At 51.2% G+C, this 16,374-nt stretch overlaps 2 protein-coding genes across 2 annotated transcripts; one reads left to right on the plus strand and one right to left on the minus strand.

Annotated features, from left to right (window-relative positions):
* Positions 1-3,552: 3,552 nt before the first annotated feature.
* Positions 3,553-4,501, minus strand: LOC120901368 (COP9 signalosome complex subunit 8). The gene is made up of 3 exons (XM_040309240.1): positions 4,337-4,501; positions 4,207-4,277; positions 3,553-4,135 (listed from the first exon to the last, which is right to left on the minus strand). The coding sequence occupies exons 1-3, from the start codon at positions 4,391-4,393 to the stop codon at positions 3,700-3,702; spliced, it is 564 nt and encodes a 187-aa protein (XP_040165174.1). The 5' UTR covers positions 4,394-4,501; the 3' UTR covers positions 3,553-3,699.
* A 587-nt stretch (positions 4,502-5,088) lies between these two features.
* LOC120901922 (MPN domain-containing protein CG4751) lies at positions 5,089-11,985 on the plus strand. The gene is made up of 6 exons (XM_040310287.1): positions 5,089-5,708; positions 5,792-5,899; positions 5,986-6,229; positions 6,298-6,400; positions 6,473-6,891; positions 6,974-11,985. Exons 1-6 carry the CDS (start codon positions 5,631-5,633, stop codon positions 10,882-10,884), a joined length of 4,863 nt encoding a protein of 1,620 aa, XP_040166221.1. The 5' UTR covers positions 5,089-5,630; the 3' UTR covers positions 10,885-11,985.
* Positions 11,986-16,374: the final 4,389 nt, after the last annotated feature.

Consider the following 16,374-nt stretch of genomic DNA (forward strand, 5'->3'; position numbering starts at 1 on the left):
TAAGGAATGTATGAAAATTACCCAAATTTCTCACAACATCCTCTAAATTACACAAAAGAAAAATGTACAAACAGAAGAATATTATAAAATCATCAACATCAACAAACAACTTTGTAAAGTTCGATAGTGGCTCCATCTACGTTGAGCTAGCATAAGTACAGCCATTAGATGCTCAATAGCTTTTATCATAAAATGCATTTCATTCAAATGGACGTTAAAAGATGTTTAAAAGCGAAATAAAACCTCATTTGTCAAAGACCGTTACTGCCTTCGCAAAAAAAACGCACGTGTTCCACCGTCATCAGCATTATCAACCATCATCATCTGCAAAGACGCATCGCCCCACTGCACTTGCAAGCGGGAAAGCGACCAAAAAACGTACATAACGCAACAACCCAACAGCGTAAGCCTTCGGGGAGCCACTTGCACGATCCACGGCCGGGAACCGCACGGGGAACGCTCGAGAACGCCTCGCTCATTGAGCAGTAAATTATTTATTGATTAATCGCTACCGGCGATGTAAGGCGATCTTCGTGCCGGTGCTGGCCATGCCACACCATCCTCTTCCGCTTGGAACCTGTGCTGTCGTGTTGCGTGTCGGCCTTGTGGCTGTGAAAATTTGCGAAAAAAATCACCGTAATAGATGGGTTTTGGCAGATCCTCGCGATCTCCACTTCCCCAGCCTCGCGATCGCTTGCAAAAGCTCGCTGCTCTGCTTAGTGCAGTTGGCAGTGTGGTTTGGTGCAAAATTCAATCAAAGATGCAGCCACACCGCATGCATTTAGGAAGCCACATCCTACCCTCTCTTTAGGTCCCCGTTTGGTAGGTCGCCATCGACCGCTAAGGTGTCATTTTGGTCGGTGGGGACACACGAAACGTGGATGCGTTCGAGCGCACTCGTCTCCCATTTATAATGGGAAGATCATTTTTTAAAAACACATTATTACCCATAATTGCCAGTGGTAATAGACGTCATTTTGGGGTGAAACACGATTATTCTTCATTTCAGTCTAACGACCCGCGGTTTTGCATCGTGCGCTCGGCGAGGGACATTTTTCCGTGTTAGGTAGGACGGATGGCTGGATGGATGATGCTGTTGCGCTCACGGGGACTTGCTGCATGCGTGCAGCATCTTTTTGCATCGCCCAAGAGTCGAACCGCATCACGTACTTTCTCATTAACGTTGCGCAGGTGTTTGATTATGGAAGTAGCTGTTTTTTTTTTCTTTGCACTGTAGCATCATTTTGGGCATTCGGCGGTTCCTGTTTTGGTTTGGCAAACCGGCACCGGCACCCATTAATAATTGATTAATGAGATTTGATTTTGACCGCAATGGCATCGTAATCGGTCCGTTGCAGGTTGCAAGAGGAGAGAAGCGTTAGAAGAACCAGCACTTGTGTACTTGTCCCATGCACGGAGGGTGCGTGATGTGAGGACATTTTCGTGCAAATGGGTAACCTCGTTGAAGCAATCTTGTTAACCGGAGTCGCGTCGGGTCGCGTTTACGGGTAGCGGGTTGATGTAAAAGTGTGAAAGAAGTGTTGAAGGTTTGCAAAGTGCAAGCTGTTTTTAAGCAATGGGGGAAGCATAATCGGCTTTTTTGGGAGTTTGGGCGAGAAGTTAAGCGTTAAGGGCGAAAGGGTTGTTAAAGTTCGTTTAGCGCAGGTACAGCCGGATGGAGACATTGGATTTATGATTATCTCTTTTTTGTTACGCCACTGATGCACATGTAAACTGGTAATTTATTGCTTAATATGCACGATCGTTTGGCTCCGCGTTCATGCTAACGCTCAGCATATGTTTTGAAGATCATTAAAATTTGAAAACCATTTTCCGTTAAAATTGAAATCATTAATGATAATATTGCTGATAATAAAAAGTTCTGCATTGTTTTTTAGTTATTTCTTAAGGATTTGTGGATGCTTCACGAATTCTTTAGAATACGTTTCACGATTTACTTTAACTCATCCCTTGAATTACTGATTGTTTCCCAAATAATGTTGAATTGTTTCTACTATTTGGCATCGCCATCGTACATTTTTGAAATAAAAATTTATTTTTAAGCAATAAATTGAATAACGAATGCAATCTTAATTTGAGAATCATCCAAAACTCCTTTAATACGTAGTAAATCAAGTAGTGGATCGGTCTTGTGATACTGTCGTCAACTCGTACGACTCAACAACATGCCCGTCATGGGTTCAAGCCCCGAATGAACCGTGCCCCCATCCGCAGGACTGACCATCCTATTACGGGGTATCAATAAGTCACTGAAAGCCAAGTCCATTACGCCAGCCCTTGACCCGACAACGGTTGTTGTGCCAAAGAAGATGAAGAAGAAATCAAGAGGATATAAATAATTATTCACGAAATAGTAGTATGATTCATAGTTTTATTGCTTATAAAAAATTAAATAGCGTGGTTTTCTAAACCTCGTGAGAATGCTTATTCAATTTGACCTCACATAACTAATAGAATGCCTGTGTGATTTTTTTAAATTTATTAGCAACAGTCAGGCGGTATAGCTTATAGGCCTTCGAAATATCTTTCGCTTTCCTCTTTGTCTGCTTCGAATCGTTAAAAACAGAATGGTCATTAGAGTCGATAAATTTGCTCTAATTAACCATATTTAAATCACCGTATGGTCCCAAGAGACCACTTCATGAAAGCATATGAAATTTAGAAAGAGTTTCTTGTACAAATAGATCCAAAATAATACCATACAAACCATTGCAAGCGTGATTTGAAACGGTTCAGTTAGCAGCGACCACACTTTAGTATGTTTTTATATTTTGAATTTTGTGCAGCAATGTTAAACCAATGAAACATCTTATAGTCGACTGGTGCGTCTTATTTTTATATACTGCAGAATTACCATGTTATCAGCTCGACTGAAGATCGATACTAATACCTGAAATAAGCAAGATCAGGCTATGTTCAACCGCTATAGCGAGTAGTGATGGGAAAAATGAAATTTTGGTCGGAATCGATTCCGGCTAGCTCTGAAGTTTTCTGCGGTCAGTAGGTCCAGAATCAGTTTCCGGAATCGATTCCACAATCGCCTCCGGAATTGGATCTGGATTTCGAATCGGAATAAGCTCCAGAATCGGCTCCGGAATCACGATCGGTTCCAGAATCGAAATCGCCTCCGGAATCGGAATTGGCACTGAAATCAGAATCGGCTTTGAAGGCGGAGTCAATTTCGATATCTTCAAAAGAATAGGTGTTTGGGTCCACTGACGCTAGCCGCATAGGATCCAAATTTACTTGTAAACAATCCATACTTATGAAGATTCCCGGAGTGATTTCGCTTCTGAATATCTTATTTCAATTCAAGAACTGATATTCATTTCGGAGCTGATCCAAATCTGGAGTCAATACTGATATAGTTTCCGGTGCAAATTGCGATTCGCTGGTCGATTCCGATTCCGGAGCCGATTCTGATTCCGGAGCCGGTTCCGGGTTCAGAGTCGACTCCGGAATCTGAATCGAATCCAGCATAGGATTTTTTATTCGATTTTTTACGAAAACGAAGTAAATTGGATGGAAGTATTGATGGGGAGAGCCACAATTTCGCATTCATTGCTTCTTTTATTTAGTAATGAAGTAAGAGATAATCACCAAACTAAAGTGCCGCTGTGCTTAAAAAGCTCACAATCATAAACGTACCACGCATCCACCCGGCCCGGGCTGCTGCTTTCAGTTCTCGAGGAACGACACAAAGTCGGTCAACCGGTGCAGCTGCGCTTCCGCACCGACCACGATCGGCTTCTCGTCCACCGTTCGCTTTGGTATGATCAATCGCGGATAGGCCCCGGGCACGATTTCCCAGCTCAGCGATTTGCACGTGTCCTCGATCATGTCCGGCGTCTGGTTGGTCATTTCGGCGAACACGTTCTCGAAGATGGAGCTGTACGCGCGGCCGATGAGTGCGATCGTTTCCTGTTGGAATTTCTCCTTCAGCTCAAACATCAGCTCGGACACGTGCTTGGACCAGTCGTGGTTGATGGCTTTGTAGAAGGCGGCCGTGTTGTTGTTCCACAGCGCTACGTACACTTTGTACATCTGTTCGAGCTCGCCGTTTCCGGCTTTCATGTTCTGCGGGATGCGCTTCCAAAGAAACCGAGCATTTGCACTGGGAAACCAAGGTGGGAGAAAGGAACCCTTTAATGATGTGAAAGGATGTTAAAAGTAGGGTATACTTACAGATCATTTTGATAAAGATAGGCCGCAAATAGTTCCGAATATAGCTGAATGGAGACGATTCCGCCGGGGGCCTAGTGCAAAGGAATTGAGATTAATTTGACGCAACACAGGGCGTGCAAGCAATACGCACCTCTAGTTCGTGTTTTTCTAGCACCAATGTTAGCTGTCGTATCTTTTCCGAAAGCATTTTTGATGAGATGTGCTAAATTTCCAGTTAAATTCAACAGAGTTTCTCCAATCCGCCAGAAAGTCCTTCTTTGTTTGTTTACGTTCGGCTGAGAGCGTTTCGGTTTTGACAGCGGCTGTCAAACGCGTTTCCCAATCAACAATTGGCAGGCGGCCATAATCACGTTTACGAGCCGCTTTGTAGGCGGCTAATATTAGATGGTGAATGGCGAATGAATCTGAAATTAATTCCCTATTTCTTACATTGAATACAATTTCGTAATTGAAAATTAAGAATGATTTACAAGTCCAAACGTGTTATAATTATGTTTTCATAAAGAACATCGGTAAAGTAGCAGTTTAGAATTTTATTTGTATAATTTACAGTGTACGGCGAATTCGTCCCGGCAGGAGAAAACGTCACTTTGCGGCGTCTTGTACGGCACACAATGGTTCACGCCCATCCTGACATTGGTCATCCTCTACTTATTGATTAATATCAAAAACTCGCTTGTTTTTCGACTCTTAGAGCATTGGCACTACCCATTTTATTTGAAAATTATTTGTTAAAATGTTGCATTTATTTCTGTATGTAAAACAGCTTTCTTTCTACTGTTTAGAAAATTGTTTACAAAATCATCCCCAGAAAATGATGACACTTGGCCCAGTACCGCATGCCCATCCCTAGCGCACGCAGTCAACAGCAATAGAAGCAGAACTGGGGGAAAAATAACTTACAACACAGGGAAGGCAAGCTTGCTCGAGTAAATGCCGAATTTTCCCTGCTAGCTGTGCCCGGATCCGCGGAAAGTGCGGTTTTCCTCGTTCGCCATCGAGCGCACTGCTCGTACGCGCAAAAGTGCGGAAAAACGGTTCACGCGAAGTGGGTGAAAAAGTGAGGCAAAAGTTTGCAAAAAAGCGCTTGTGAGGAACGCATCGCTTGGTGGGTTGAGGAAGGAAGGAGGAGAAGGAGGAGGCATCACACAGTGTCGCCGCCGTCGCCGCCCTCCGACTGTGTGTACACGCGCGCGTGTGTGTGTTTGTGTGTTTGTGAGGAAGAAGCTGGTGCAAAGAAAGAAACAAAAGGGGAATTCTTCTCGCAAGCGACAGGCGTCTCCCCGAAAAAAAAGTGCGGTTGTGCGTTTGCCATTAGCTTTGGGGGGTCGCGGTTCGTGCGAGCATTGCTTGAAGAAAGGCGCTGCCAATAGAGGCAAATTAGGGAAAGGAATAAAACGCCGCCTGCCAGGGAGCAGCTAATCATGTCAACAAAAGCAAGCGAAGAGGAATCGTCCTCCCATCTGGACGAGAGCGACATTCCGGACGAGTTTAACGATGATGTGTGTATTCCGGAACGTTTTTTTTTTTTGCGTGAAACGTGGGCAATGTCTACTACAATCGAAATGTTGTGCTTCTCTTGCAGGATGCCGACAAGTTGGGATACTTTCCGGGCAAAACGATCACGCTGCAGATGCTGCTCGGAGCGAATGTGCTGCAGCCCGGCAAGGGTGCCATGACGATTGAGTATTTGGTACGCGCCACACACGGACATTCCCAATGTTTGTACCACTCTCCCACTCTAACACCGGGTTTTTTGTTTCATTCGGCTTGCTGCAGGGTCAAAAGTTTGTCGGCGATCTGCTGGCGGACGGGAAAATAAAGTCCCAGGAAACGGAAACCATCTTCTGCTCGCCGAGCGCTTGGGCCATCTACTGCAAGCGCATCATCAATCCGGACAAAAAGTCGGGCTGCGGGTGGGCCTCGGTCAAGTACAAGGGCCGGAAGCTGGACGCGTACAAGGCGGCGTACTACAAGAAGCAGCAGAAGGAACGCGACCAGAAGGAGGACCTGCCGGCTGAAGGTGAGAGAGAGAGAGTGGGTGAAGCGGGTGATCGGAAAGAAAGTTAACACGGGAACCGTTTTTTACAGATCCAGTAGAGGAGCTGGAGGAAGACAAAACGGCAATGGAACCACCGCCGGCCCGGCGGAACATTGTCTCACACAACACCATCAGCAATCGGAACATCATGCAGTGAGTTGGCCGTTACAATTTCAAATTATCATTGCCGTTACTATATTTTCCAACGTCGTTTTTCCCCGGCAGTGACTCGAACACACTCATCGAGGCGGTCCCGTTCACCGCGATCGGCAAGATGCAACCGTTCCTCGTGACCGTCAGCACCTCGACGCTGCTGGTGATGGATTTCCACTGCCATCTGACCAACTACGAGGTGTGCGGGTATCTCGGCGGCACGTGGGACATCAACGCGCACAACCTGTCGATCACGCATGCCTTCCCGTGCCGGAACACGCGGCACGATCGCGACAAGGCGGCGCTCTGCGAGCTGCAGATACAGAAGCTGATGATCAAGAAGAACATCAATCTGGTCGGCTGGTACCATTCGCATCCACGGTTCCCGGTGCAGCCCACGTTGCGCGACTGCGACGCACAGCTGGACTACCAGATACGGATGCGTGGTCCGACGGAAGCGTCCTACATTCCCTGCATCGGGTTCATTTGCTGTAAGTTGGGACGAGGGAAGAAAAAAAAACAGTTGAAGAAGGCTATTTTAAACACTTTTGCTTCTCCTGTCAACCTTTGCAGCCCCGTACGACGATCAAAACAGTGCGCTGGAGTCGAACGTGATGTCGTTCTGGGTGATGCCGCCGCCGGAAAACCGGCCCGCCGAGTACGGCCGCCCGATGCTGATGTCGTACACGCTCGTCCAGGACGAAACGCTCTCCGAGGACGTGAAGGAGGAGATGATGCTAACCGTCGACTACTACAAACAGTTCAAGCGCGAGCTGATCAACTTCCAGTCGCTCTACATCAACGACGTGCCGTACATCGAGAAGCTGCGGAAATCGCTCACACCGCGCTTCCCGCGCGACTCCACCTCGGGCCACTTTTGGAACTGGATCCGGGAGCTGCTCGGGCTCGAGCCGGAAGACATCCCGGAGGTGGTGGTCATACCGGATCCACCACCACCACCACCAGTTGCGCTGTCCTCCGCCGACCATCATCACCATCCGGACGGCACGAAGCTAAACGACGATGTGACGATCGTTTCCACGACCCCCGCCTCCAACTGTCCGCCCCAGCCGGTGGTCGTGAATTTGGTGCACAGTGCGGAGGAAAGCAGCATCACGACGGAGGCGAAGAATGAGGACGATTTCGACGGTGCTTCCGAGATGGGTGATTCGGACGTGATTTCGCTGAAGGACGACGACGGCAAACCGACCGGTCCGTCCATTGCCGTGCCGAGCCTGCAGGCACAGCTGAAGCGTCCCTCGGGACTGAACATGACGCCGTCGCCACTGTCCAGCTCGCTCGTGGTGCTGCCGACCAATAGCCAGCCGGGTGGCAATAATGGTGGACCGGGGACGGCCCCTCAAACGACCGCTACTAATCTCACGATGAATAGTGGCGCTGGCACTGGCACTGGTGGTGGTGCGGGGATGGCAAACAATCACCATCTTCACGCAATGTCACAGCAGCAGCAGCAGGCGTCGACCGGTGGACAGCAGCAGCACCAGCCGGGTCAGATGATGCCGCTCGGCGCGAACTCGCTCACAACCACCAACACATCGTCGCCGCGGGACAGTCCCATCACGATACCGTCGAACTCGGCCAGCCCGGCCAAGTTCGAGATGCCCGTCCGGGCCAGTCCGTCCCCGGCCAAGTCGGACACGTCGTCGTGCCGTAGCCGGGCGCGCAATTCGCCCGCCCCCAGCCCGGGCAAGCTGTCGATCGGTGACATCCTGGGCAGTGCGGCCGGTGGCGCCGGCGGTGGCAATCGGGGCAGTCCCACCCTAAGCTCGCTGATTGGCCCGTCGGGTGGTGGTGGTGGTGGCGGTGCGGGTGGAGCAGGTAGCGCTGGTGCCGGTGGCAACATTCACGATCTGTATGCGGCGACCTTCGCGTCGCTCGGCAGTGCGCTGCCCTCGAACCTGCTGTCCCAGGACTATGCCGCCCTGTTCGGGCAGGGTGCGGGCGGCCAGCAGGGTGGCAAGCGGGGCGACGAGTATGGCCTGTCCGCGCTGACCGCGCTGGCGCAGGTGGCGGCCGCCTCCGGTCTCTCCAACTCGCAGATCAACGAAACGCTGCTGCACAGCCTCAACCGTAGCATATCGTCCAAGGCGGCCGCCAGTGGATCGAGCGTGGCGACGTCGGCCGCCTCCACCATCACCTCCAACAGTGGCTCGTCCGGCGGTGCCAACGCCGCCTCGTCGTCGGCCGGCGGACTGCCCCCGATACCGAACATGAAGGAGTTCATGCAGCAGCTGGAGAAGGGCAACCTGAGCCTGTTCATGCAGTCGCAGTACGGCAACCCGCTGGCCGGTATGGCGGGCCTCACGTCCGCCAGTCCGGGCACTTCCGGCGCGGCAGCGGGTGGGGCGGGCGGTGGAAGCCCCAGCACGGGCAAATCGGGCCGGTCGGGCAAATCGCGCTCGAAGGCGAGCCAGCTGCAGCAGCAGCAGCAGGCGGCGGCGGCCGCAGCCGTCGCTGCCCAGCAGCAGCTGCAGCAGGCACAGCAAGCGCTCCTCCAGCACCAGTCGATGATGGAGTATGCCGACTTTTCGTCCAAGTTCGATCAGGGCAAGCTGGCCGATCTGATGAAATCGCCCGAGTACTCGCAGATGCTGCTGCAGCAAGCGCAAGCGCTCGGCAATTTGGGCAGCGAAATTTCCATCATCAAGAAACCGTCGTCTGGGAAGGGCGGTGGCAGCGCGAAGGACCACTCCGGCGGACAGATGGGCTCGATGGGAGGCGGTGGTGGAGGAGGAGGAGGAAGCGCAGGAGGAGGAGCAAACACGCCCAACTCGTCCCTCTCGACGGCAACGGCATCGGCCGCCAAGAAGGAGGCCGCAGCGGCGAGCGAACTCATCACGAAGCTGCGCACCGTGTTTTCGACCGACGCGTACCTTCCGCCCGTCCCGACGACGGCCGACATCAATCTGCTGGTGGAGCAGTCGCAAAAGTATCCGGTGGTGCAGCAGATCCTCAACTCGGGCAACGTGGACGACATCCAGGTGCTGCTCAAGGCGCAATCACTCTCGAACAACCAGCTCGACTTTGCCGCCTTTCTCAACCACACCAGCGGTGGTGGTTCCGGCGGCGGCGGCACGAATGGCAACAGTGCGCTCAATCTCGGCATGCTGGCGGGTGGTGGTGGTGATGGACAATCTCCGTCGGGTAAATCGTCCTCTGCCGGCTCGAAGGGCGGCGGCGGGATGAAGGACAGTGATATGGCGGCGGCAATGAATCCTTACCTGGGCGTACCGAACCTGTCCGCCCTGTTCGAACCGATCCAACGTATGGGTGGTTCTGGAGGTGGAGGTAAGTCCGGTGGCAAGGGCGACAAAGCGTCGAAAGCGGCGGCTGCAGCGGCAGCAGCGGCGGCGGCGGCCGCAGTGAGCAGCGGTTCCATCACCAATCCGGCCGACATGCTGAACAGTTTGTTCACGTCGGCGGTCGGTGCTGGCGGAGCCCCGCCGAGTGCGGCCGACATGAACGCGCTGCTGTACAGTCAGGCCGTGGCTGCAGCAGCAGCCGCCGGTGGCAAGGGTATGCCCGACTTGAACCTTCTGTTCGGTGGCGCCGCAGGAATGCCAAACGCGGCCACTGGCTCGCCGGGTGGTGGTGCCAGCAGTTCCCCGCAAGGTGGGTCCGGTGGATCGGGCAGCGGTGGTTCGAACAGTGGCGGCAAAGGTTCGTCAGCGGCAGCTGCAGCCGCGGCAGCCGCCGCCGCCGCCAACCTCGACTATCTGTCCATGTTCCCGAACTTCTCGGCGGCCGCGGCCGGCAAGATGCCCGACATGTCCGCCCTGTTCGCACAGGACAAGTACGAAATACCGGACCCGCTGTCGAAGGCCACCCTCGAGGCGAACAACATGTACTTGGCCCCGTCCGCCTCGCTGCTGAAGCTGCACCAGGAAGCGTTCAACTCGATGCTGATGAAGCCGCCGAAATCGTCCTCCTCCTCGACCGCCTCGTCGACGGGCAAGCTGGAGGCGCAAACGCCGCCACCACCGCCGCCGCAGGGCGCTGGCTCGGGCCCGTCGGCGACCGGGGCATCGCTCGTACCGTCGCCCGGCGCACGCCTCACGCCGACCAAATCGGCCAGCCGCGAAAGCCCCTCGCTCGGGGGGGCGGGTGGCGGTACGGGTGGCAGCTCCAAGTACAACTTTTCCGCCGTCGATTTGGCTGTCTCGAGCGTCGTGCCGCTGGCCGCCAGCTCGCCGCTCGGGTCTGCCGCCGCCGATCTGTCGCGGAAAGCTTCCTCGCAAACGCCACCGGTCGACATGTCGCGCGCGTCGCCCGCCATGCCGGGCACCGCTGCTGCCAGCAACACCGCCGGGTCGGGCACAACGTCACCGGGGGGCGGTAGCGGCAGTGGCGGCATGATACTGCCACCGTACAAGAAGCGGATGGAGTTTGCGTCGATTGCGGATCTCGTGGCGGCACCGCCGGCCAAGATACCGAAAATGTCCACCGAAAATTTGGACCCGTGAGGAGGAGGTGGTGTCGAGCGACCGGCGGGCACTATTTATTTTGGCCAAGCATGAAAAGGGAAGAGCGAGAGAACAAGAGAGACAGAGAGAAGATAACGGTAGGCAAGTCGGGTATGATTTCTATATTATTTTCTAATTTTAACAATTACTGCAGCGAGATGGTAGAGGTGTGTGCCAGGATTGCAGGAGGAGAAGAATGGTGGGCAAAAGAGAATAATATATCATTAGGGCGGGCAACATGCCAACATTACTTAGCAGCTTTTTTTAAGGTGGTCTTCAGCTTGTTTAGGGGAACTTGATGGAAAGCGTTCGTTCACGCCATCTGCGCCTACTTAGGAGCGTTTGACGAGTAATGAACAGTAACTCTCTTTCGCTCTCTCTCCATCCTCCAAATCATCTCATCGAGCAATTATAGCCCCCCCACAACGAGCATTGAATCTCATATAAGTAGGACGCAATGAATAGCACACAGTAACAAACAGAAAACAACTAGAAACTCCACGATTCTGTTGATTGTGGTGGGATGATTTGAATCATATATAAGCAACAGTATATATAAACCCCTTAAACACACACACATAAACCCCTATATATATTTTTTAGCTATATCAAGATGATACTATGATACTGATAAGCAGTGTATCGTGCTTAAGTGGCAGCAGCAGCAGCAGCAGCTAGCAGGTTAGGATAAGGCGAGAAGGAAAGCGCACTAAATTAAATAAGGCACTGTAGTAGAAGGCACAAAACTGGAACCTCCCTCCAAGGGACAACCCGCAAAACATTACAAAAGCATACACAATACTAATCTAGTAGGCGAAAGTGCGCAGCAAACGACCGTTGTGAAGGCCTAGGGGAGAGGATATTCGGCACGAGCCACACAGCCAATCGCATAGTACACTGTTGAAAGGTGTAGTTTCGAGTTCGATCGATTGCTCCAGGGAAAGAGTCCCCCCCTCCCCTCGAGCAGCAAATCATCAATCATGTACCGGGGAGCGCGAGGAAGCCAACCACCCATCCAACACTCTCCCGGGAACGTAAAACAAGTATTAGAAGAATAACAATAAATACCTTAATAGTATTTTATGTGTGTGATCATCGTAACACTCTTGCAGCGCGTGCGTCTTCATTGTTGCGTCCGAAACGATCACCAAGTCGCGATCTGCTTTTTTCTGAAAACGGTTTTAAGCCAATGTACCTGCATCATCTTCAGAAGCGTAATTCATTATATAAGGAAAGAGGACGGACGAAGTGTGTATTCTTTCTCTCTCTCTCCTTCCGCTGCCTTTGAGGGATGCTGCGACCAATCGAAACGCTACCAGCACGGACCAAAATACCAGGCATCGTAACAGGAGATCATCCAAATCAGGAGGTAGCTCTATCGATCCACTCTCTCACCATGTCTCGCTCTCGCTAGTGTGAGAAGATCTAACGCTCCTCTCTCTTATTGGGCGCTTATCACATGCTCTTATCATACGAGAGGAAAGACGACAAGTAGAGTGTGTATCCTTTCTCTCTCTCAGGAGGTAGCTCTATCGATCCACACTCTCACGATGTCTCGCTCTCGCTAGTGTGAGAAGATCTAACGCTCCTCTCTCTTATTGGGCGCTTATCACATGCTCTTATCATACGAGAGGAAAGATGACGAGGAGAGATTGTATCCTTTCTCTCTCTCCTTCCGCTGCCTTTGAGGGATGCTGCGACCAATCAAAACGTTACCAGTGTGGACCAGAATACCAGGCGTCGTAACAGGAGATCATCCAAATCAGGAGGTAGCTCTATCGATCCACTCTCTCACCATGTCTCGCTCTCGCTAGTGTGAGAAGATCTAACGCTCCTCTCTCTTATTGGGCGCTTATCACATGCTCTTATCATACGAGAGGAAAGAGGACGGGCGGAGTGAGTATCCTTTCTCTCTCTCCTTCCGCTGCCTTTGAGGGATGCTGCGACCAATCAAAACGTTACCAGTGTGGACCAGAATACCAGGCGTCGTAACAGGAGATCATCCAAATCAGGAGGTAGCTCTATCGATCCACACTCTCACCATGTCTCGCTCTCGCTAATGAGAGAAGATCTAACGCTCCTCTCTCGTATTGGGCGCTTATCACATGCTCTTATCATACGAGAGGAAAGATGACGAGGAGAGAGTGTATCCTTTCTCTCTCTCCTTCCGCTACCTTTGAGGGATGCTGCGACCAATCGAAACGCTACTAGCGCGGACCAAAATACCAGGCATCGTAACAGGAGATCATCCAAATCAGGAGGTAGCTCTATCGATCCACGCTCTCTCACCATGTCTCGCTCTCGCTAGTGTGAGAAGATCTAACGCTCCTCTCTCTTATTGGGCGCTTATCACATGCTCTTATCATACGAGAGGAAAGATGACGAGGAGAGTGAGTATCCTTTCTCTCTCTCCTTCCGCTACCTTTGACGGATGCTGCGACCAATCGAAACGCTACTAGCGCGGACCAAAATACCAGGCATCGTAACAGGAGATCATCCAAATCAGGAGGTAGCTCTATCGATCCACGCTCTCTCACCATGTCTCGCTCTCGCTAGTGTGAGAAGATCTAACGCTCCTCTCTCTAATTGGGCGCTTATCACATGCTCTTATCATACGAGAGGAAAGATGACGAGGAGAGTGAGTATCCTTTCTCTCTCTTTCCTTCCGCTACCTTTGAGGGATGCTGCGACCAATCGAAACGCTACTAGCGCGGACCAAAATACCAGGCATCGTAACAGGAGATCATCCAAATCAGGAGGTAGCTCTATCGATCCACGCTCTCTCACCATGTCTCGCTCTCGCTAGTGTGAGAAGATCTAACGCTCCTCTCTCTTATTGGGCGCTTATCACATGCTCTTATCATACGAGAGGAAAGATGACGAGGAGAGTGAGTATCCTTTCTCTCTCTCCTTCCGCTACCTTTGAGGGATGCTGCGACCAATCGAAACGCTACTAGCGCGGACCAAAATACCAGGCATCGTAACAGGAGATCATCCAAATCAGGAGGTAGCTCTATCGATCCACGCTCTCTCACCATGTCTCGCTCTCGCTAATGAGAGAAGATCTAACGCTCCTCTTTCTTATTGGGCGCTTATCACATGCTCTTATCATACGAGAGGAAAGATGACGAGGAGAGTGAGTATCCTTTCTCTCTCTTTCCTTCCGCTACCTTTGAGGGATGCTGCGACCAATCGAAACGCTACTAGCGCGGACCAAAATACCAGGCATCGTAACAGGAGATCATCCAAATCAGGAGGTAGCTCTATCGATCCACGCTCTCTCACCATGTCTCGCTCTCGCTAGTGTGAGAAGATCTAACGCTCCTCTCTCTTATTGGGCGCTTATCACATGCTCTTATCATACGAGAGGAAAGATGACGAGGAGAGTGAGTATCCTTTCTCTCTCTCCTTCCGCTACCTTTGAGGGATGCTGCGACCAATCGAAACGCTACTAGCGCGGACCAAAATACCAGGCATCGTAACAGGAGATCATCCAAATCAGGAGGTAGCTCTATCGATCCACGCTCTCTCACCATGTCTCGCTCTCGCTAGTGTGAGAAGATCTAACGCTCCTCTCTCTAATTGGGCGCTTATCACATGCTCTTATCATACGAGAGGAAAGATGACGAGGAGAGTGAGTATCCTTTCTCTCTCTTTCCTTCCGCTACCTTTGAGGGATGCTGCGACCAATCGAAACGCTACTAGCGCGGACCAAAATACCAGGCATCGTAACAGGAGATCATCCAAATCAGGAGGTAGCTCTATCGATCCACGCTCTCTCACCATGTCTCGCTCTCGCTAATGAGAGAAGATCTAACGCTCCTCTCTCGTATTGGGCGCTTATCACATGCTCTTATCATACGAGAGGAAAGATGACGAGGAGAGAGTGTATCCTTTCTCTCTCTCCTTCCGCTACCTTTGAGGGATGCTGCGACCAATCGAAACGCTACTAGCGCGGACCAAAATACCAGGCATCGTAACAGGAGATCATCCAAATCAGGAGGTAGCTCTATCGATCCACGCTCTCTCACCATGTCTCGCTCTCGCTAATGAGAGAAGATCTAACGCTCCTCTTTCTTATTGGGCGCTTATCACATGCTCTTATCATACGAGAGGAAAGATGACGAGGAGAGTGAGTATCCTTTCTCTCTCTTTCCTTCCGCTACCTTTGAGGGATGCTGCGACCAATCGAAACGCTACTAGCGCGGACCAAAATACCAGGCATCGTAACAGGAGATCATCCAAATCAGGAGGTAGCTCTATCGATCCACGCTCTCTCACCATGTCTCGCTCTCGCTAGTGTGAGAAGATCTAACGCTCCTCTCTCTTATTGGGCGCTTATCACATGCTCTTATCATACGAGAGGAAAGATGACGAGGAGAGTGAGTATCCTTTCTCTCTCTTTCCTTCCGCTGCCTTTGAGGGATGCTGCGACCAATCAAAACGCTACTAGCGCGGACCAAAATACCAGGCGTCGTAACAGGAGATCATCCAAATCAGGAGGTAGCTCTATCGATCCACGCTCTCTCACCATGTCTCGCTCTCGCTAGTGTGAGAAGATCTAACGCTCCTCTCTCTTATCACATGCTCTTATCATACGAGAGGAAAGATGACGAGGAGAGTGAGTATCCTTTCTCTCTCTCCTTCCGCTACCTTTGAGGGATGCTGCGACCAATCGAAACGCTACTAGCGCGGACCAAAATACCAGGCATCGTAACAGGAGATCATCCAAATCAGGAGGTAGCTCTATCGATCCACGCTCTCTCACCATGTCTCGCTCTCGCTAGTGTGAGAAGATCTAACGCTCCTCTCTCTTATCACATGCTCTTATCATACGAGAGGAAAGATGACGAGGAGAGTGAGTATCCTTTCTCTCTCTCCTTCCGCTACCTTTGAGGGATGCTGCGACCAATCGAAACGCTACTAGCGCGGACCAAAATACCAGGCATCGTAACAGGAGATCATCCAAATCAGGAGGTAGCTCTATCGATCCACGCTCTCTCACCATGTCTCGCTCTCGCTAGTGTGAGAAGATCTAACGCTCCTCTCTCTTATTGGGCGCTTATCACATGCTCTTATCATACGAGAGGAAAGATGACGAGGAGAGTGAGTATCCTTTCTCTCTCTTTCCTTCCGCTGCCTTTGAGGGATGCTGCGACCAATCAAAACGCTACTAGCGCGGACCAAAATACCAGGCGTCGTAACAGGAGATCATCCAAATCAGGAGGTAGCTCTTTCGATCCACGCTCTCTCACCATGTCTCGCTCTCGCTAGTGTGAGAAGATCTAACGCTCCTCTCTCTTATCACATGCTCTTATCATACGAGAGGAAAGATGACGAGGAGAGTGAGTATCCTTTCTCTCTCTCCTTCCGCTACCTTTGAGGGATGCTGCGACCAATCGAAACGCTACTAGCGCGGACCAAAATACCAGGCATCGTAACAGGAGATCATCCAAATCAGGAGGTAGCTCTATCGATCCACGCTCTCTC

Source organism: Anopheles arabiensis, chromosome 3 (genome assembly GCF_016920715.1).
Source record: "Anopheles arabiensis isolate DONGOLA chromosome 3, AaraD3, whole genome shotgun sequence".
Taxonomy (NCBI): domain Eukaryota; kingdom Metazoa; phylum Arthropoda; class Insecta; order Diptera; family Culicidae; genus Anopheles; species Anopheles arabiensis.